We start from the raw sequence: 22,661 nt of genomic DNA, 5'->3' as shown, positions 1-22,661 counted from the left end.
ACGATTTAAATCAAGATTTTTTCTGATATCTTAGAGAACTAATCATTTAGTTATTTTGTTATGCTTTATAATCATTTAAACTCTTGCAGTATCTTTTATAATTTTGCTTGTTTCAAGCTTGTAGGAACCTTTACCAACCAACATGAGTCATAGATAGTATTTACTTAAATAGCACATAATCAAATATCATTTGATGTCTCCAAAGTTTAGGAATAAAAAAACTGGGATGCCTATCAGATAACAGCAAATCTTAAATACAAACCAAGTTGACAGGTTAAAAAAATCTTACTTCATCTCTCATGTCTTTCTGTATCTTCTCCAGTTCGCTGATTCGCTCGCTATACTGTAAAGATATAACATTAAAAATCTTTTATATACAGGGCATTTTAAAAATATATGTCACATCTTCATTCAAAATACTTATGTAAATGTACATATATTAGTGGGTAATCTATTTTTAACATGTTTTGCACTAGATTGCGTGTTTCATTGAAACAAACATACAAATTATTTATTATTGCAAATGTGTGAATTTGTCACTGTTCAAAAGTGACAATGTTCTAAAATCTCAAATGCCAAAATAAGTACATTTTACAGTATCCGAAAGCTTTCCTCGCTAAGGAGCAATTAGCTTCATTTTTAAGATTGTGTTTCTAGAAATACATGCATTGCACATTGTCAAAATCTATAAATTTTGGGAGATTGATCTTATGTACAAGTGCAGGAGTACGAGCTGGAAAACTTGATGATAAATGTGGCAGTGAATCTCCATGAAATGGTGAGAGAGATGAGTGCATAATTCTAATTTTGATGTTTCACTGATATAATATTTAGTTGACTTCAACGTTTGATTGGGAAAATATTTATGTATACATTGAAATGTAACACACCTGTGTATTGACTGATTGGCAAAATCTCTTGTAATAAGAGGAAATAAAGAATGTCTGTCTGTCTGTCTGTCTGTCTGTCTGTCTGTCTGTCTGTCTGTCTGTCGGTCTGTCTGTCTACCAGATAATAACCTTCTTAATTTGATAACAAATGACAATGTTAGAAATATCAGCACAGTAGATGATCTTTTTGTTGAGTTATAAGATATCATACTCTTTAATAAAGTGAGCCAAGATTTACATGAGTTTTAAAGAGTAAATAAAATATCTTATATCGTTAAAATAATTAAGGTAGTAATTGATAAGTGAATGGACTTTCAATTTTTCTTCCCTATCATTTACATAGTTTACAATTTATTGGAACCTGACAAAGCTGATTATTGCTTTTGATCATTTTATTACAAGAATACTGCCTGAATTCTAAAAAAAAAGAGATTTCTTATGCGTCCATTTACAAGCCTGCTATAATACGATATTGTGCATCAATCTTTGCAAGGAAAATTCAACCAGAAATTGTTTATTTTTACTTAATCATCGCTGGCGGTACACAAGGTTTTCCAGTATTTCTGTTAAGTAAAATCCTACATTAATTACAAAGTTAGCTAATAGGATTTGAAAACAAAATAACAGTATTTGTAATAACCTGAATATACTTTTTGTCTGAATGTTCTAATTCATTTGAAAAGTTCAAATTTATACAGTTACTAGGCATTATCTTAAAATCACCTAAAAATAAAGGAAATCTATTGAACTGTGGGATTATTGCATGTCCTGATTTATATTTTAACAATGATTCAGAAAAATTTCAATTTACATCAGTCAACTCTGAGCACGTACAGTTATCTCTCAAGATATTTGATGCAAGTAAAGCCTACCTTCTCTGCTGCACGTTTTTCGCTAGCCAAGTCTCGTTGAAGATCTTTAACATCCTGTTCAAGTTCCTCTCGTCTTCTCTCCAAGTCGGTCACCTGATCTCTTAGTGCGCCCTGAGTTCCACGAGCAGTTCCAGCACCAGACTCCGGACCAAATTTCTGAGTTAAAATGAGGGATAATGTGACAATGTATCCAGGGTAAGACCTTATTCCATCACCAGTTATTAAATTACACAGATGAAGTAAGAGAAGATTTACCAAAAACAGCCCTCTCCAATAATAACGAGTGATATTGAGACTGAAATTGTACATATGTAATATACTTCTCTTAGTTGATCAAAAATATCGTTTGTCAAAATTTATGAAGAGCAATGAAGTTTACACATTAAATATACTTGCATATCTTTCAAAAATAAACAAATAAATAAATAAATATCTGGAAAATTGTATGCACATTTGGAAGAATATCTTCATGGACATCAAAAGTAATCAGAGTTAAAGTACATGTACTAGTTACACTGCAGTCATTTTTTCCCCTCATTGAACAAAGAACCTCAGATATGCTTTCTAAAACAGCTATAACACATTATTCAGCCTTACTTCAAGTTCTGCAACCTTCTTCTTCAATTTATCAATTTCTTTATTTTGAGCTTCCTCTGTAAAAATTGAAAAGTCAGAGCTCATAGTAACAACATTATCTTTTTTAAAACATGGGGGTGGGGGTTCCACTGGCTACGGAACATTCATCTTCAAACAGTAAAACCTTGATATGTATTTTCTAAATTACGCTGGAAAAATAAAATTCAAATTAATATGCCTTATCTTAATAACATTTTAAAATTATTGTATATCAGCTCTCATAAATCAAGATAAATATATATTCTTTTTTTGTGTTTACAAAAATATACTTAATCTAATGCTCCTTGCTTACATACCATAAAATAATGATACAAAGCCACTTTTTTTTTATTACACAGATGTCTCTTCATAAATGCCACGCCCTTTTATTTTACACTGACATATATCTTGGCAGTAAAAGAGTACAATGGGGTTAATTCTATTGAATGTAAGTCTTCTCCCGCCCCTCACCTACTAATTTATAAAAAAAAAAACAGAAAATCAAAATTAGAATGTCAGAAACTCTCGTTTGATTAGAAGAAGGGCATACTGCAATAATAAATCATAAATCATGTTTTGATAAAACATGTTACCAATAGCTGTACTTTTTTGCTAGGGTTCTTGATAAGTATGCTGAATATTCAAACTAGAAACACCTGAAAAAAAAATCTTTCTTAATGTTTGATTTTACCTTTCTTCTGCGCATCAACGGTTTCTTTTTCAAACATCTGAATAGTTTCTTCAATCGATTCATGTTTAGTTTTCATCACAACTTTGCTGACTTCAAACAGTTTCCTTAGTTTTTCAGGATCACTCTGTTCAGAAGGATTATACTGAAACAAAACCTCTGTGCGTCAACAAACTGAATCATGTAACAATGTAATCGGGATTAGTTCTGTGTCTAGTGTAAGATGTAATCATTGACTTGTCTTAATATGGCACTATTGCTGATATGAATGACACAGCCATTGAGGTAAATGTCATCTTGCATGCACAGTTATTAATCAAACCGAACAAAACTATTTGCTAAGCTAGCATTATCCTTTACCAAGTAGGTAATTTTTTCCCAAGTCATAATTTTTATGTCTTTAAGCAGTTCAAGTAACAATGGCATTTACAGTCTCATTAATGCCATTTATCTTTTGTTGGTTCATATCAATGGGTATTGCAACACACATACACATTAATGATACAATATTTATCTACTTTTCCTTTTATACCTTGCCTCACTGTAGAAATTAATTGTTTTCTTTATAGTCCCTTTTATTAGAAGTCTCAAAATATGTTAAATTTTCTGAAGATATCTCCAACATTGCCAACACTTCATATGACCAATGGCACGATTTTTGAAAATACTTAATAAAAAAAAACAAACAAAACACAATAATAAAAACCCCATTAACGAATTCATAATATATAAAAACATTTCAACAGCATAAATTTCAAAAGCTTAAAAAAAATTTTAAAAGAGGCACTTCATATCATCAAATTATTTCAAACCTATTTTACTTTATAAGAACTTACTGCGACAAAGCTTTCATAGAAATCCTCTAAGTCATCCTCAGAGATCTTTTCTGGCACAGTCGCCATAACCTTGTCCCATTCCAATGGCGGCATCTTGCTTTTTTATATATGCTGTAATTGAGATATCATTCATGTTTGATAAGTTAAAGCCACATAGAAATATAAGTAATTTAAAGCATGACTTTCAAAAATTCATGTAAGTAATGGATAAGAAATTCTTCTGGTTTTAATCATCAGTGTATTCCTACAGGGAATAATTTCATACTTAAAATACTACTGTATGGTGACAATTACCATTCAATGATATAGTATGATCGTTAGACAGGATTGTAACTGCATCAACAGGCCAGGAATACATTCAGTCTTTCTTAGTGTAGCTATAACTCTTACAGGTATTTTATTTTTTGTTTACCTCATTAAAAAAGTTCTCATTTTGTCATATTTTATTTTTCTGCATAAGAATTTTCTTTAATGGGCATTCCTAATATCTGTTTACATCACTTTACATTATCTTTTTTTGGTGGAAATTTTCTGAACATATCTGTATTTAACTTTCCAAGTGGTAAGCATTTGCTCTGGATCCTACAGAAGGCATTAGACATTTTGACAGACCCTGGTCCTTCTACACTAAATTTTATGCATCAAAGTCTTATGTTTGGTGAAAATGTACAGCAGCCGGAGAAAACTCTAGATTTTTAACTCTTTAAATAAGTGTCCAGATCTAGATTTTCCATGGGCAGTTCCTGTTAAGCTCTGACCATCAAGAGCACTTCCATGCATAGCTATATAAATGCATGACAGTTCAATGATATACAAAAATTGGTAGAGAGTCGAAAAAGGTCCAAATTCTAGTCAGGCATGTTTTTCCTCTCCAGCTCCCTAAGTAACAGGTGTCAGTAGATGAAGTTGACTCCAAATTGCAGCAGCTGGTCAGGTATTTTTAAAGGGATTCCACAGGGCCCTTTCTTGGGTCAACTTCTTTTCAACATATTTATAAATGACATAATTGATTGTGTTGAAGATTTGTCTCTTTTATAACTATTCTGATGATAATACCATAAGAATCTGCTGATTCAAAATCCATTATAGAAAAAGATTGTAACCTTTTCATTGATTAGTTTAGTAAGAATAGCATGGAAACCAATTATCTCAGAAAATTAGGTACATATAATGAATTAAGGAGACTGGTCAAGACCTGGGATAGTTCCATTTGTTCCTATAATGTGTATGACAGAGTGTACCGTATCAAGCCAGACTTTAATACATACACTTTTATCTTTGTTATTGTATTTATCACACAGCTTTTCTTCATTTTTATTTAATTGTACTTTATGTGAGATTCAAATGTCATACTTATTATTTTTACATGTGTTCTTTGCTTCTTACTACTTTTTTCATTCTGGTATTTTCTTATACAAAAATTAATACTCCACTCTTAAGTATATGTGGTCTTTTATGTCTTAACTAAATCTCTATTTCTAACATTTGTACATGTTATTGTTTAAATCAATGTTTTAGCTATGTTTGTCGGAATAGCTTTTTAATAGCTAATGTTGTGTACTCTAAAATATTCAACGTTAAATAAATGTTATCGTATTTGTACCTTAATTGATACACTTTTACTGCAGAAGTCACAATATCGCTTTGACAGAACAGCTACTGAAGAATCGAATGAAATTAATGTTGTGTATTGATTGATTTTCATGCGTTATTTGGAATTACTGAACATCTTTAAGGTACGGTAACATTGCACGAGCCATCTGATCATTTTTTCTGATTCTGTGAAACATGTTGAATCACGACTCATTGCTTTCTACCTGACTATGCTGGCCAATTGACAGTAGACGGAGGCCTCTTATATCCTCATTCCAAACAGGCGCAGATAGCCGCAACGTCTACCACTCAAACCTGATTTTGATTAGTTTTATCTCAACAATCACCACTAAAACAGAGCGGCCAGTTTTCAAGTTTGAAGAATGTCCGCCATTTTCGGTGTAAACAATGTTAGACGCGAGTATCAACACCAATTTTTCTATCATTCGGAAATCATAGGATCTTCTGTAGTGTGTAGAAGGTACGACGGGTGGTTTCCGAAAGAATTAATGTCGAGTAAGACGCAAGTGTTTTCTTTCTTTTTCAGTCTCTTTGTTTTTTAATCACCCGTATGCATGGTCTATGATTGACATCCATATATGATGTATTTATCATTTATTTTTATTCTGATGGACATTAAACTTAAACAAAACGAACTGATAAACCAGTTTCATGCAATGATCTGCGATACATTATTTCGTTTGTTACAGCTCGATACGTTTATATTCCGTAAATTGTAATTACTCGCGGGAATTTTTCGTTTCTGAATGGGAAAGTCTGAAGATGAACATGGGAATGACGTAGATGTATATTCCCGCATTTGGAATTATTTATGACAGTAGGCTGATTTTAATGCCTATGGAACTGCTAGGCCATGAAAGATACACTGAAAACTGCGATTTGATAAAAAAAAAAATCATATATGAATGTATTTCGAGACCAGCTGAGCGGAAATTATATATTTTAGTCAGTTTGCAGAAAATGTGGATGAAAAGTTCACCAATTTAGTTGAATTGTTAAAATATAAAAATCGATTGACATGATAATCGTAACTGATAGTCATTTGTTTTTAAAAAAGTTCTCTTCATATTTTAGATGTTTACAAATTGTTAGAGAATGGAGGCGGACATTGAATGTCGAAAATGCGGATTTCAATTTGGTACCCTTGTATGGTTCACAGCGTCATTTTTAGCAGTGTGCTCAGCCTTTAGTGGAAAAGGATGTAGACAAAATTATTATATTAAGGTATTATGCTACTTCATACTTTCTACTGCTTCATATACTTTAACAATAGCCCGGTAAACCACTAGAAAAAAATTCCTTCATTAAAATAAAAAATATAAAATAAAACATATTGAGGAGCTTTCCTTTGGATCTCCTTAGCATTTTTTTAATATGTTAACGAAAACTTTGGCCTTTTCAAACAAACCTAACAGATGCAATTGGTTTAATAACCTGCTTCATCTTTCCTTGATTACAAATGTATGCTGGCCAACATTTTTATATGCCTGTCGAAAGACGGGACGCATGATGTTTTTACACGGGCGGGCGGGCGACCGACTGCACATAGGTTTCCATTCGATAAATTGAATACTTTTTTACAGATTGATTGGAAACTTCGCATGAAAGTCAGGTCAAGTTCAATGATCAAATTTTTTCACCCATTATTTACAGAGTTATGGCCCTTGGTACGTTTGCAAAATAGGTTTCTGATCGATAACTCGTGAATTTATTTATAGATTAATTGAAAACTTCACATGAAGGTTTATTACCATAAAACCTATGTCAAGTTGGATAACTAACATTTTTCACCCATTAGTCACAGAGTTATGGCCCTTGGTACATTTGCAAAATAGTTTTCCCCCTCAATAACTTCAGTAATTTTTCATTTATTAATTTGAGACTTCATATGAAGGTTTTTTACAAAAATAGTTTTGGACGGGCGTATATTGTTCCGCCCTGCGGTACTCTTGTTTGAGAGTTATTGCCCCTTTGTTGTTTGAAACCAATTTAGTTCTGCTTTCGTAAGTGACATTTTCATTAGACAATTGTTATTGATATATTTTTTTTCGTGCATTTCCGTTTTGTACAAGTACTGGAAGAAATTATGTATTAAGAAATTTTGGCATGGAAATGATAGGGCAGAACATAATTGTTTAATCCTTCATTACTCTTTTAAAAAACCTCTTTATTTCATGAACTCGTAGATTTATCACTGACACAGCAGTCTATTATATCTTTCTGATGCTTTCTTATACATTTCAGTCTATTGGTTTCAAGCCAGTGTTAAAAGGGGAAATTGCCTTGGTTTTATGTAAGTATACTTTACCTATATCAGCGATCATTAGAGATTATTCTTGAGGAAGTTTTGGACTGTAGATGAACTAGCCTAGAAACCAGTATAGAAGCTTTTACAATGAAAAGGTACAGGTAGCTCTCATTTCAGTCTTTAGTGTGTACATTCAGCGTTTAGGTCTAGAATCTGCTTAAAAACTGGAAGAGCTCACCAGGTTTATTTTGATAATGCTTCTTTGCCTGTTAGAAATTTGTTTATTGCATGCATTACAAATGTACATGTAATTCAATCAAGATGGAGAAAGTATAAACTAAACATTCTTAAACAGAATCACTTTCACCTTAAAATCGTTTTTTTTTTATTTGAATTTTCATTTTCGCTGCATTCTTCATTTCAGATGCTGATATTTTCAACAGTGGAAATGTGAGTGTGCATACAAAGATTGCTATGAAGAAATGCTGCATATTTCTACCAGAGGAAAGATACTGTAAGGTATGTAACTGTGTATATTTTTAAGTAATTTACTCCTTCAGATGTAAGTGATTGGTATGTGCGACTGCTGCATTCATGATAACTAAGATCATGTAACCTTGTATCTACTGTTATTTAATAAGGTATGTTTGTCAACATTTATTTGGTATTTTCGTATCTTTGTTTTCTGTGTATATAAAATGTTACCAATGTCTGTCCAATCCTGTACCCTTATGTCTTGTCGTATCAAATTTTGTCTGCTCCTGAGTGTAGTTTTGTGTAGTTCCAAATTCCAAATCACTGTAACGGTTTAAATAAGTTCAGCATTGGTACTTGAAGATGACAATTACATACAGCATTTTGATTTCTCCAATTTCTTAAAACTTGATATGATTAAATTTATCAGCAAAACATATAGCATTGTTTTAGGCTAAACATGCTCAGTACGCATAGCCTATTGCGACGGCCTTTCAGACAAAATTTACTGATCCTGGCCTTCTCCGTGACTGAAATATGGAAAAGAGTTAGAGCCCTCTAGTTCTATATTGATATTATTATATTTTCCTTGTTTGCATTGTATTTTGACGTAATAGATCCTGAATATTTCTGTGGCATGGGAGGGGCATGTATTGTTGTGCTTCACGGTACTCTTTTGTTGTTGTGACTTTGAAATATCAGTTTAAATCACTTACTTATTAGAATTTTCGGCCTAATGATTTCCGAAAGAAGATTAATTTGAATGAATATGTTGCCTCTGAAATACTTTAAGACGATAAATGATGTTGCTAAGCACGATATTCTCAGTGAAATTACACTTCCTTTCAGTTTTCCAGCTTTGATTCCTTGGAAGGTTATGAAGACTGATAGTGGAGATAGTACAATAATTTTGTTGTTCTCTATAACTGTGTTAAGTGGTTCATTTGAAAATTAAAGCATAATAAAACTGTTTCTTATAAGTTGTAATTTTTTTGTTCTTTGGATAATTTTAGGGCACAAAATTAATCGGGGATTATGAAGGTGATGTCGAGCCCAAGAAATCCAAGCAGTTCATCCTCTTGTATCCAACACTGGTAATGTTAAATGCTAGTAAACATATCAGCTGATGTTTTGAAACAGAAGTAATATTTTTTTTTTCAATTTTGAGAAGTCTGTTTGTTTTTCAGTATCATATGAAATTGACGTAAATTTTCAGTAAATGATTTTTTTTTTCTCAATAAGTTGCAATAAATATTCTATTCCTTGTATCATGGTTGTCTTGTCTCCTATGTGTCATTATAATACAGTTTGACATCATTTTCTGTTGTCCCAATAGGTTAATATAAATGTAAAAAATTATGATGTAGGTATATTCACTGAACAACAAGATGTTTACGTAATTAAAATAAAAATTTACTTTCAGTATCCCTATGATCGCAATGGAGAATGTGAGCTGCTTGTTTCAACCAACACGTCCTGTGACATGAATAAACAGCAGGTCACTGTCCCGTTTAACACACATGTGCCAAAGGACTGGTGGAAAGACTGGTTTCCACAACCAGTACAAAGTAGGAAACATTTCATTGTCTTGATCTGTCATAAGGATAAGTAATGTCTTTTGTCGTTCTTGCAAAATTGGTAAAGGCTTTTATCATTATCGCCTGCATGAAAATTCTACTAATTGAAATAGATGTTTCAATGGGATAGCCCAAAACAAAACCTGAAGTCTTGGGGTGGATTAGATGTTTTACTGGAATAGCCGTAAACAAAACCTTGAGTCCTGGGGTTGAATGGATGTTTTATTGGAATAGCCCTTAAAAAAAAACTGAAATCTTGGGGATGTGATAGATGTTTCACTGGGATGGCCCTGAACAAAACCTGGATGTTTTACTGGGATAGCCCTAAACAAAACCTTGAGTCTTGGGATGGAATAGTTGTTTTACTGAAATAGCCCAAAACAAAACCTGGAATCTTGGGGTGAAATATGTGTTTTACTGGGATAGCCCTAAACAAAACCTGGAATCTTGGGATGGAATAGATGTTTTTGCTGGAATAGCCTAAAACAAAACCTGGATTCTTGGGGTGAAATCGGTTTTTACTGGGATAGCTCAAACAAAACCTGGAATCTTGGGATGGAATAGATGTTTTACTGGGATAGCCCAAAACAAAACCTTGATTCTTGGGATGGAATAGATGTTTTACTGGGATAGCCCAAAACAAAACCTTGAGTCTTGGGATGGAATAGTTGTTTTACTGGAATAGCCCAAAACAAAACCTGGAATCTTGGGGTGAAATATGTGTTTTACTGGGATAGCCCTAAACAAAACCTGGAATCTTGGGGTGGAATAGGTGTTTTACTGGGATAGCCCTAAACAAAACCTGGAATCTTGGGGTGGAATAGGTGTTTTACTGGGATTTCCCTAACAAAACCTGGAGTCCTGGGATGGAATAGATGTTTTACTTGAATAGCCCTAAACAAAGCACTTAGTCCTAGGGTGGAGTAGATGTTTTACTGGAATAGTCCCTATATGATATTAGTAAATTTTAGGATATAATAAATCAGCTTTTAAATCAAACATAGAAGTTATTACATTATTATGCAATATGCTTTTATGTTATATTTATATACACCTATGTACCTATGGGGAAATATTCACACAAGGTTATTTTTTCACCCTTGCTTAAAACTGTTCTTTTTCTCCCAGTGTTAAATTTGCCCTGAGACGCAGAAAGTCAAACTTTAGCCCAAATTAATTTTCTTCTTAATGGCTAAATGCAAAACAGGCAAAATTTAGACAGACAAAATGTTACCATATATAGTTCAGGCTCTCACACCCCATTTTGGGACTGGGGCCCGGGGTCCTTAGATTTGGGAAAAATAGCAGCGTTTAGAGTTGTGAAAACTTGGGGTCTAAATTGGGAAAAAAAGATAGTGTGATGAGTACACTTTCTATATCCTAATTTGGTAATTATCAGATTGTGCTACAATAGTGATATTATGAATTTTTGATTAAGTCATTTAATTAATTGTATTAAAAAAATGTGTGTTGTGCAATCTACATGAGATGAGAATATTATCCATAAATTCTCCAGCTTTACTGTTTGGTGTTGGTGTAAGAGACTGTCGAGGAGTTGATGAAGACAGACTGAGATCATGTATTCCTGTCAATTGTCGACTGAAGTATGGAGGTATGCGAAACTTCTTCAATTCAACAGAAAGACGATGTATGACAGTACCAAAATGTGGAAGTAAGGTATAGTATTTCTCTGAAATGATTTTGTCCTCACATTGAGTGTGCTTCAATGATATACCTTATTTTTACATCAAAATTTCCTGTCACAAAAGCAATTTTTTTTTCATTTTTTTCTGTATGTTAATTTTGAAAAACTTCCTTCAAAATATATTTCAGGTGACATAAGATCTATGAAAAACGTCAAGTGAACAAAATTTAATTTGAATGAAACCTTAAGAATTTTGAAATGAATTTTTTTAAGTTAATAGAAAGTATTTTCTTTCAGCTGTACTGGTGAGCTTTGCAGTCATTGATAGCCATCTTCATTAACTTTGTAGAATAACTAGAAATATACAATACTTTTATATTAAAATCTAACTTGCCATTATTTTTTTAATTCCAGCTATATGATCCAGTGAACAATGAATGTAGACTGTCTCAAGACTCACCCAGTGTAAATAAAGAAATGTACATTCGTATATTGAACGTGTCCAATCTCCATGCTATATCGGAAGAGGCCAGGCAGCCCAACTGGAGAACTCTGGTATGGTACCAAAGTTTTTTCTACCGGGAAATTTTTGTATGAAACTAAGTATGAGGATAATAAAGAAGTTTTTGAAAGAGGCGGAAGTTGATTTCATAAAAATTCATCTCACCTGGCTGGAAGAGCTTTTGGATTGTGGTCCAGCGTTGATGCAGCAGCATCTATTCCAATAACCAAGATGCCAAGAGTTGTCATATTTGGCCAACAGCTTCCTGGCATTAAGCCTGAAAATTGACCTCGATCCATATTCCAGATTTTTTATTTTATATATTATATTTTATTGATCGAAGTTATACTGTTCACCTTACAGCATAGTCTTGCTTTATTCAAAGTTTGCTTAGATACAATTTGACTAAGACACATTTTGAATGTCAGTGAATTGTAATGTTATACATGTTTTTTAACAAGCATTGCATGCCTGCTTAACAATGCAGGTCCATTATGCCTCTTGTTATAAAATTCCAGGTTCCATTGGATACTATTAATAGTAACCAACCAAGTATTAGTTGTAAATTGTTTAGTGAAATCAATTATCAGTTACTGTAAATCATTTGTATGTTATGTGAGATTTTATTTTGGTGGTAATATGCAAGGAGAACGAATTATGAATTCAAATTCTTTGCAAATTATTTGTACAGAAATAATTCTTAATGACATTCACGCAGATTTGGTTACCGATATCGAAGTCTATATATCTAATAACCTATCATGTGTGAATTTAAAGTCATTTCTAGATCACAATTCACGAAATTATGCATTTTGTGAATATGTCTGAAGAGGTCAGTTCGTGAAATAAAAGATTCCTAAAATCTAAGTGATTTACCGTTTATTAGTGTTTTTAATAGATATTGTAAAATCATGTGTTTTTGTGGGCGTTGATTTTCACGATCTTTTTAATTGAAAATTATCGAAGGTTTATCTAAAAAATCAAAAAGTCGAAATTGCTTTGGGAAAAGTTAGAAACAAAAAATGAAACCATATGCATTAGAGTGACTCGGTGAGAAAGATCCTGAAAACACAACTGTATCAACTGTTTTCTTACTGGAAATTTTGCATTGTCTGAAACAGGTTGGTCCCAGACTGGACTGTGGCCATGGGCAACTGTCACTGGACAATCAAAACTGCAAATGTGACCCTAACTGGACAAGTAAACACAGGAAACAGTCGTTTGGACAAGGGGAGATCAATATGATGTGTAATATCTCGTAAATGAGTCCCAGAAGAACAAAAATGAACCTTATTGTATCTTTTAATTGTATTTAACATCAAAATTCAAACATGTATATGGGTGTGTAAAATCATGTTGGAGATGCATTTGAGATATGTTTTGTATTTGTGTGTCTGCCTCAGCTTGAATGTTTGTCCTGTGTACAAGGTTTGCATTGGGAATTTTTGAAATGGGGTCCTTTTCAAATCAAATGGGATCCTTCTAAATTGTTGTGTTGGTAATGTCCTCCTTGATCAAAGAAAGCTAACATTTGTTTCCGCTGTAGTCATCTTGTTGGTTGCCGTGATGATATGCCTGTATATTCGGGCAAAGGCTCTTGGGCGACGCTCTTACCACCCACGCACAAGTCCCTACACAAGTGAAAATGATTCTTGTTTTCCCAAGCTACACAGCAACTGGAAACCTTCGTTTGGAAGCAGTAAAGGTTGGTGCTCAAAAAGGCCTAATATCTTGTTTGTGTAAAGTATTTTATGAAATTTTGAAGTATTTAAGATATAGTTCTTATAGATCAGGCTTTAAGTCCATGCCGGTGTCCTGTAATAAGCCCACCCCTCGCTTTTAGTAGGAGGTATTGTTTCAGTCTACTAAAATGATCATTCTGCAATAAGCCCATTTGCTCCACCAGTATTATTGTCATGGCATAAACGAACCTCTTATTTCAATGAGAAATAATGTTTGACCCCCTAATACCATTGTCTTGTAACACACCCTCTTCTTGGTTTAAGTGAAAAATAATGTTCTGACAATACAAGATACAAGATAAATACAAGATAAATAAGGTAAATTAGCATGGGCCACTGTTAAACCAACACAGGTCTGGACATCTCCTTAGGGGGACAAAGTGGCCATGTCCATTTTGGTTGAATGCACCCAATCACATAAAATTTTCAGACCAGGAAATTTCATAATAATTGATCATGTTTAGCAAACTATGTTGATCAATTTGTCTAGTCATAACATTGCCCATCATGCAAAAACTATGAGGTAGTTTAGAACTTTCCTCCCACACTGCAGATCTGAGAGATATTTATTTAATTACAAGATTTAAAATCTTCACTCAGCTTCAAGATAGGCTGTCTCCATTTTCAAGAGGCTAATATTTGAAGGACAGGGCCATAAAGTGTCATTTGTATACAGGACCAATTTTTAAATATCTTAGAATGTAGATTGGTTGGTTTGCACCGTATTAACAGGAAGGGTCATGTAAGGATGTGCCGGGTTTGAATGGTGGAAGAAAGTCTGAGTTCCTGTAAAAAAAAAACACCAACCTACGGCCACTACCTGGTTACTGCCCCACATTAGCCTCTAACCTGCAACCTAGTGGTGGAGGGCTAGCAATAAAGACGGCCTGGTGGCTTAACCACTAGGAAAATAATTCATTGAAACCACCTGTTAATTTTTATGAAAGATTCTTTTCCTGGACACTTGATTTCGTGACAAAATATAGAATAAATCAACGAAAATAAGTCTCCTATGAAAATTAAAGACTTTATGGTATCCATGATGTTTTTATTCCATAGGAATAACTACAATTTGAATAAATCAGGATTGATCCATATAAAAAATAAAAGCACCAGAACACTTTTATCTGTCTGAATAAGCCTGTTACCTGTAAAGCAATGTATGTCTGACACAGCAAATTCATCTTTCTACGCTTGTTCACAGGTGAAACTAGAAAGCTTGTTGATATTTAACTTATTGTAATACACATCATTTATCATTATTATAAGTTAAAATGAAATGATTAATATTAATGTTAATAGAACAGTAGCATATTTTGAAGTTGTTTTTTTTTTAATTTCTCTGCAAATATATAGAAGAAAATGGTGGAGGGTGTTGAGATATAATCTTACCAATAGTAATAAGATGTTTGAGTTACTTGTCAGTCACAATTATGCAGGAACAGACTGGCAGTATCAACCACAATAGTTGAGCATCAAGTTATAGAACAAGGCTTCACCGTACCAAGAGTTATCTCTCTTGGAGCTTGATCTGGTACCGACATCTAACTGTACAACTGAGAGGAAGACCTAAGTGTTTTCAATTTGATTTCTGGAGTAGCAGCTTGTTAATTTGGCTTTTGTATGACCTTGTTTGCAGGTTCTTGTTACAACCAGTACATTGTAAAATAGTACCAAACTGTATTTAAGTTAAAAAAAAGGTTGCTGTTTAAAACCTCTCATGTTGATGTTAAGTTTCATTTTTAGGTTATCTGACCTTAAAGGTCATGATGACTTATAGCCAGTGTGCGTCGTCATGTGGTCACACAAGACAGTGTGTCAGTAAACCTTTACCAACATCAAGAGGGAATGAATCATTTGGTAAGATAAGACAGTGTGTCAGTAAACCTGTCTTTACTGACACCAAGAGAGACTGAATCATTTGGTCAGACAAGACAGTGTATCATTAAATCTGTCTTTACTGACATCAAGAGGGACTGAATCATTTGGTCAGATAAGACAGTGTGTCAGTACCCTGTCTTTACTGACATCAAGAGGGACTGAATCATTTGGTCAGATAAGACAGTGTGTCAGTACCCTGTCTTTACTGACATCAAGAGGGACTGAATCATTTGGTCAGACATGACAGTGTGTCAGTAAACCTGTCTTTACTGACATCAAGAGAGACTGAATCATTTGGTCAGATAAGACAGTGTGTCAGTACCCTGTCTTTACTGACATCAAGAGGGACTGAATCATTTGGTCAGATAAGACAGTGTGTCAGTACCCTGTCTTTACTGACATCAAGAGAGACTGAATCATTTGGTCAGATAAGACAGTGTGTCAGTTAACCTGTCATAATTGACATCAAGAGAGACTGAATCATTTGGTTAGATCAGACAGTGTGTCAGTAAACCTGTCTTTACTGACATCAAGAGGGACTGAATCATTTGGTCAGATAAGACAGTGTGTCAGTAAACCTGTCTTTACTGACATCAAGAGAGACTGAATCATTTGGTCAGATAAGACAGTGTGTCAGTAAACCTTTCTTTACTGACATCAAGAGGGACTGAATAATTTGGTCAGACATAGCAGTGTATCAGTAAACCTGTGTTTAGTTTATTGACATCAAAAGATCAAGAGAAACTGAATCATTTGGTCAGACTAGACAGTGTATCAGTTAACCTGTCTTTATTGACATCAAGAGGGACTGAATCATTTGGTCAGATAAGACAGTGTGTCAGTAAACCTGTATTTACTGACATCAAGAGGGACTGAATCATTTGGTCAGATAAGACAGTGTGTCAGTTAACCTGTCTTTATTGACATCAAGAAAGACTGAATCATTTGGTCAGATAAGATAGTGTGTCAGTAAACCTGTCTTTACTGGTATCAAGAGAGACTGAATCATTTGGTCAGACTAGACAGTGTATCAGTTAACCTGTCTTTATTGACATCAAGAGGGACTGAATCATTTGGTCAGATAAGACAGTGTGTCAGTAAACCTGTATTTACTGACATCAAGAGGGACTGAATCATTTGGTCAGATAAGACAGTGTGTCAGTAATCCTGTATTAACTGACATCAAGAGAGACTGAATCATTTGGTCAGATAAGACAGTGTGTCAGTAAACCTGTCTTTACTGGTATCAAGAGAGACTGAATCATTTGGTCAGACATGACAGTGTATCAGTAAACCTGTGTTTATTGACATCAATAGATTAAGAGAGACTGAATCATTTGGTCAGATAAGACAGTGTGTCAATAAACCTGTCTTTACTGACATCAAGAGGGACTGAATCATTTGGTCAGAAATGACAGTGTGTCAGTTAACCTGTCTTTATTGACATTAAGAGAGACTGAATCATTTGGTCAGATAAGATAGTGTGTCAGTAAACATGTATTTACTGACATCAAGATTGACTCTTGTATGTCAGTAAAGTGGTGTCAGTTACATCAGATGTTAGTAAAATCTGGTGTCAGTTACATCAGGTGTTAGTAAAGTCTGGTGTCAGTAAAGTCTGGTGGCAGTAACATCAGGTGTTGGTGTCAGTAAAGTCTTGTGTCAGTTACATCAGATGTCAGTTAAGTCTGGTGTCAGTTGCATGAGGTGTGAGTAAAGTCTTGCATCAGTTACATCAGGTGTCAGTAATGTCTGGTGTCAGTTACATCAGTTGTCAGTAAAGTCTGATGTCAGTTACATCAGGTGTTTGTAAAGTTTGGTGTCAGTAAAATCGGATGTCAGTAAAGTCTGGTGTCAGTTACATCAGGTGTCAGTAAAGTCTGGTGTCAGTAAAGACAGGTGTCAGTAAAATCTGATGTTAGTTAAATCAGGTGTCAATAATTTCTGGTGTCAGTTACATCAGGTGTCAGTAAAGACTGGTGGCAGTTACATCAGATGTCAGTCAGATGTCAGTGAAGTCTGGTGTCAGTAAAGTCTGATGTCACTAAAGTCTGGTGTCAGTTACATCAGTTTGTAAAGTTTGGTGTCAATAAAATCTGGTGTCAGTAAAGTCTGGTGTCAGTTACATCAGGTGTTCATAAAGTTTGGTGTCAGTAAAGTCTGATGTCAGTAAAGTCTGGTGTCAGTTACATCAGTTGTTTGTAAAGTCTGATGTCAGTAAAGTCTGGTGTTAGTAAAGTCTGGTGTCAGTAAAGTCTGGTGTCAGTAAAGTATGGTGGCAGTAACATCAGGTGTTGGTGTCAGTAAAGTCTTGTGTCAGTTACATCAGATGTCAGTTAAGTCTGGTGTCAGTTACATCAGGTGTTTGTAAAGTTTGGTGTCAGTAAAATCTGATGTCAGTAAAATCTGGTGTCAGTTACATCAGGTGTCAGTAAAATCTGGTGTCAGTTACATCAGGTGTCAGTAAAGTCTGGTGTCAGTAAAGACAGGTGTCAGTAAAATCTGATGTTAGTTAAATCATGTGTCAGTAATATCTGGTGTCAGTTACATCAGGTGTCAGTAAAGACTGGTGGCAGTTACATCAGATGTCAGTGAAGTCTGGTGTCAGTAAAGTCTGATGTCACTAAAGTCTGGTGTCAGTTACATCAGTTCGTAAAGTTTGGTGTCAATAAAATCTGGTGTCAGTAAAGTCTGGTGTCAGTTACATCAGGTGTTCATAAAGTTTGGTGTCAGTAAAGTCTGATGTCAGTAAAGTCTGGTGTCAGTTACATCAGTTGTTTGTAAAGTCTGGTGTCAGTAAAGGCAGGTGTCTGTAAAATCTGATGTTAGTTAAATCAGGTGTCAGTAAAGTCTGGTGTCAGTAAAGACAGGTATGTCTGGTGTCAGTTACATCAGGTGTCAGTAAAATCAGGTGTCAGTTACATCTGGTGTCAGTCAGATGTCAGTTAAGTCTGGTGTCAGTTACATCAGGTGTTTGTAAAGTTTGGTGTCAGTAAAATCTGGTGTCAGTAAAGTCTGGTGTCAGTTACATCAGTTGTTTGTAAAGTTTGGTGACAGTGAAGTCAGGTGTCAGTAAAGACAGGTGTCAGTAAAATCTGATGTCAATTACATCAGGTGTCAGTAAAGTCTGGTGTCAGTAAAGACAGGTGTCAGTAAAATCTGATGTTAGTTAAATCATGTGTCAGTAATATCTGGTGTCAGTTACATCAGGTGTCAGTAAAGACTGGTGGCAGTTACATCAGATGTCAGTCAGATGTCAGTGAAGTCTGGTGTCAGTAAAGTCTGATGTCACTAAAGTCTGGTGTCAGTTACATCAGTTTGTAAAGTTTGGTGACAGTAAAGTCTGGTGTCAGTAAAGACAGGTGTCAGTAAAATCTGATGTCAGTTAACTCAGGTGTCATTTAGGACTAATGTCAATTACATCAGGTGTCATTAAAGTCTGGTGTTTGTAAAGTTTGGTGTCAGTAAAATCTGATGTCAGTAAAATCTGGTGTCAGTTACATCAGGTGTCAGTAAAATCTGGTGTCAGTTACATCAGGTGTCAGTAAAGTCTGGTGTCAGTAAAGACAGGTGTCAGTAAAATCTGATGTTAGTTAAATCATGTGTCAGTAATATCTGGTGTCAGTTACATCAGGTGTCAGTAAAGACTGGTGGCAGTTACATCAGATGTCAGTGAAGTCTGGTGTCAGTAAAGTCTGATGTCAGTTACATCAGGTGTTTGTAAAGTTTGGTGTCAATAAAATCTGGTGTCAGTAAAGTCTGGTGTCAGTTACATCAGGTGTTCATAAAGTTTGGTGTCAGTAAAGTCTGATGTCAGTAAAGTCTGGTGTCAGTTACATCAGTTGTTTGTAAAGTCTGGTGTCAGTAAAGGCAGGTGTCTGTAAAATCTGATGTTAGTTAAATCAGGTGTCAGTAAAGTCTGGTGTCAGTAAAGACAGGTGTCAGTAAAATCTGATGTTAGTTAAATCAGGTGTCAGTAATGTCTGGTGTCAGTTACATCAGGTGTCAGTAAAATCTGGTGTCTGTTACATCAGGTGTCAGTCAGATGTCAGTGAAGTCTGGTGTCAGTTACATCAGGTGTTTGTAAAGTTTGGTGTCAGTAAAATCTGGTGTCAGTAAAGTCTGGTGTCAGTTACATCAGTTGTTTGTAAAGTTTGGTGACAGTGAAGTCAGGTGTCAGTAAAGACAGGTGTCAGTAAAATCTGATGTCAATTACATCAGGTGTCAGTAAAGTCTGGTGTCAGTAAAGACAGGTGTCAGTAAAATCTGATGTTAGTTAAATCATGTGTCAGTAATATCTGGTGTCAGTTACATCAGGTGTCAGTAAAGACTGGTGGCAGTTACATCAGATGTCAGTCAGATGTCAGTGAAGTCTGGTGTCAGTAAAGTCTGATGTCACTAAAGTCTGGTGTCAGTTACATCAGTTTGTAAAGTTTGGTGACAGTAAAGTCTGGTGTCAGTAAAGACAGGTGTCAGTAAAATCTGATGTCAGTTAACTCAGGTGTCATTTAGGACTAATGTCAATTACATCAGGTGTCATTAAAGTCTGGTGTTAGTAAAGTCTGGTGTCAGTAAAGTCTGGTGTCAGTAAAGTCTGGTGTCAGTAACATCAGGTGTCAGTAAAAGTTACATCAGATGTCAGTTAAGTCATGTCAGGTGTGTGAGTAATCAGATGTCATCAGGTGTCAGTAATGTCTGGTGTCAGTTACATCAGTTGTCAGTAAAGTCTGATGTCAGTTACATCAGGTGTTTGTAAAGTTTGGTGTCAGTAAAGTCTGATGTCAGTAAAGTCTGGTGTCAGTTACATCAGGTGTCAGTAAAATCTGGTGTCAGTTACATCAGGTGTCAGTAAAATCTGGTGTCAGTTACATCAGGTGTCAGTAAAGTCTGGTGTCAGTAAAGACAGGTGTCAGTAAAATCTGATGTTAGTTAAATCAGGTGTCAGTAAAATCTGGTGTCAGTTACATCTGGTGTCAGTCAGATGTCAGTTAAGTCTGGTGTCAGTTACATCAGGTGTTTGTAAAGTTTGGTGTCAGTAAAATCTGGTGTCAGTAAAGTCTGGTGTCAGTTACATCAGGTGTTCATAAAGTTTGGTGTCAGTAAAGTCTGATGTCAGTAAAGTCTGGTGTCAGTTACATCAGTTGTTTGTAAAGTTTGGTGACAGTGAAGTCAGGTGTCAGTAAAGACAGGTGTCAGTAAAATCTGATGTCAATTACATCAGGTGTCAGTAAGTCTGGTGTCAGTAAAGATGTCAGTAAAATCTGATGTTAGTTAAATCATGTGTCAGTAATATCTGTGTACATCAGGTGTTTGTAAAGTTTGGTGTCAATAAAATCTGGTGTCAGTAAAGTCTGGTGTCAGTTACATCAGGTGTTCATAAAGTTTGGTGACAGTAAAGTCTGGTGTCAGTAAAGACATATGTCAGTAAAATCTGATGTTAGTTAAATCAGGTGTCAGTAATGTCTGGTGTCAGTTACATCAGGTGTCAGTAAAATCTGGTGTCAGTTACATCAGTTGTTTGTAAAGTTTGGTGACAGTAAAGTCTGGTGTCAGTAAAGACAGGTGTCAGTAAAATCTGGTGTCAGTTAAATCAGGTGTCAGTAAAGTATGGTGTCAGTTAAGTCTTGTGTTTGTTACATCAGGTGTCAGTAAAGTCTGGTGTCAGTTATAAAAGGTGTCAGTAAAGTCTGGTGTCAGTTACCTCAGGTGTCCGTAAAGTTTGTCATCAGTTACATGTTGCGTCAGTAAAGTCTAGTGTCATTTACATCAGTTGTTTGTAAAGTTTGGTGACAGTAAAGTCTGGTGTCAGTAAAGACAGGTGTCAGTAAAATCTGGTGTCAGTTATATCAGGTGTCAGTAAAGTCTAGTGTTAGTTATATCAGGTGTCAGTAAAGTCTGGTGTCAGTTAAATCAGGTGTCAGTAAAGTATGGTGTCAGTAAAATCTTGTGTTTGTTACATCAGGTGTCAGTAAAGTCTGGTGTCAGTTAAATCAGGTGTCAGTAAAGTATGGTGTCAGTAAAGTTTTGTGTTTGTTACATCAGGTGTCAGTAAAGTCTGGTGTCAGTTATAAAAGGTGTCAGTAAAGTCTGGTGTCAGTTACCTCAGGTGTCAGTAAAGTATGGTGTCAGGTACATTAGTTGTCAGTTAAGTCTGTTGTCAGTTACCTCAGGTGTCAGATATGTCTGGTGTCATTTACATCAGGTGTAAGTAAAGTTTGTCATCAGTTACATGTTGTGTCAGTAAAGTGTTGTGTCAGTTACATCAGGTGTCAGTAAAGTCTGGTGTCAGGTGTCAGTAAAGTCTGGTGTCAGTTACATCAGGTGTCAGTAAAGTCTGGTGTCTGTTACATCAGGTGTCAGTAAAGTCTGATGTCAGTTATATCAGGTGTTCGTAAAGTCTGATGTCAATTACATCAGGTGTTCGTAAAGTCTGGTGTCAGTTATATCAGGTGTCAGTAAAGTCTGGTGTCAGTTAAATCAGGTGTCAGTAAAGTATGGTGTCAGTAAAGTCTTGTGTTTGTTACATCAGGTGTTCGTAAAGTCTGGTGTCAGTAAAGTCTGGTATCAGTTACATCAGGTGTTCATAAAGTCTGGTGTCAGTTACATCAGGTGTTCGTAAAGTCTGGTGTCAGTAAAGCCAGTTGTCATTATAACAATTGAAAATAACTTGCAACTTACAGTTCACATAATTTAGCAGAAGTTTTTTCTGTTCAGAACAAAATCCTCCCATTAACAAATATTTTAAGTTGTGCATTATTCTGAATTCAACATTTGAATTTTGCAGAGACAAGTCACATGATCAGTCACATGACAGATGATGGTCACACTACTCCTTTAGTAGCTGATGATGAGGAGAGTCAGGATGAAATCTAAGGTAATTGTCAATGTGATGAAGAAATAATTTCTGTCCACAATTGTAGGATGATGGGCTGTTTAATTTGGCATTATCATAGGTTCCTTCCTTATACTGTTCTTACTATTGGTAATGATTATTTGGGAATTTTTTTATTAGGTGGTTTGGGGTGGGGGGACAAAATGGCCAACAGGTAGCCATCTTGGATTTTGAGACTTAAATTT

The 22,661-nt window shown here is 35.0% G+C and overlaps 1 protein-coding gene and 1 pseudogene across 1 annotated transcript in view; one reads left to right on the top strand and one right to left on the bottom strand.

Annotated features, from left to right (window-relative positions):
• The window catches only part of LOC132543818 (centrosomal protein of 290 kDa-like), a 51,925-nt gene extending 47,931 nt beyond the window's left edge, over window positions 1-3,994 (bottom strand). The window contains exons 1-5 of the mRNA XM_060207337.1: window positions 3,902-3,994; window positions 3,069-3,210; window positions 2,360-2,415; window positions 1,763-1,918; window positions 290-343 (exon numbers count right to left, since the gene is read on the bottom strand). Of these exons, the coding sequence (XP_060063320.1) occupies window positions 290-343; window positions 1,763-1,918; window positions 2,360-2,415; window positions 3,069-3,210; window positions 3,902-3,994 (501 nt within the window). The remainder of the gene's footprint in view (window positions 1-289; window positions 344-1,762; window positions 1,919-2,359; window positions 2,416-3,068; window positions 3,211-3,901) is intronic.
• Window positions 3,995-6,610: 2,616 nt separating this feature from the next.
• On the top strand, window positions 6,611-22,457 carry LOC132543813 (uncharacterized; annotated as a pseudogene).
• Window positions 22,458-22,661: the final 204 nt, after the last annotated feature.

This window comes from Ylistrum balloti, unplaced genomic scaffold (assembly GCF_031769215.1).
Source record: "Ylistrum balloti isolate Yb309-2 unplaced genomic scaffold, AGI_CSIRO_Ybal_v1 Utg369766, whole genome shotgun sequence".
Lineage (NCBI taxonomy): Eukaryota > Metazoa > Mollusca > Bivalvia > Pectinida > Pectinidae > Ylistrum > Ylistrum balloti.
This window is presented reverse-complemented; position numbering and strand designations above follow the sequence as displayed.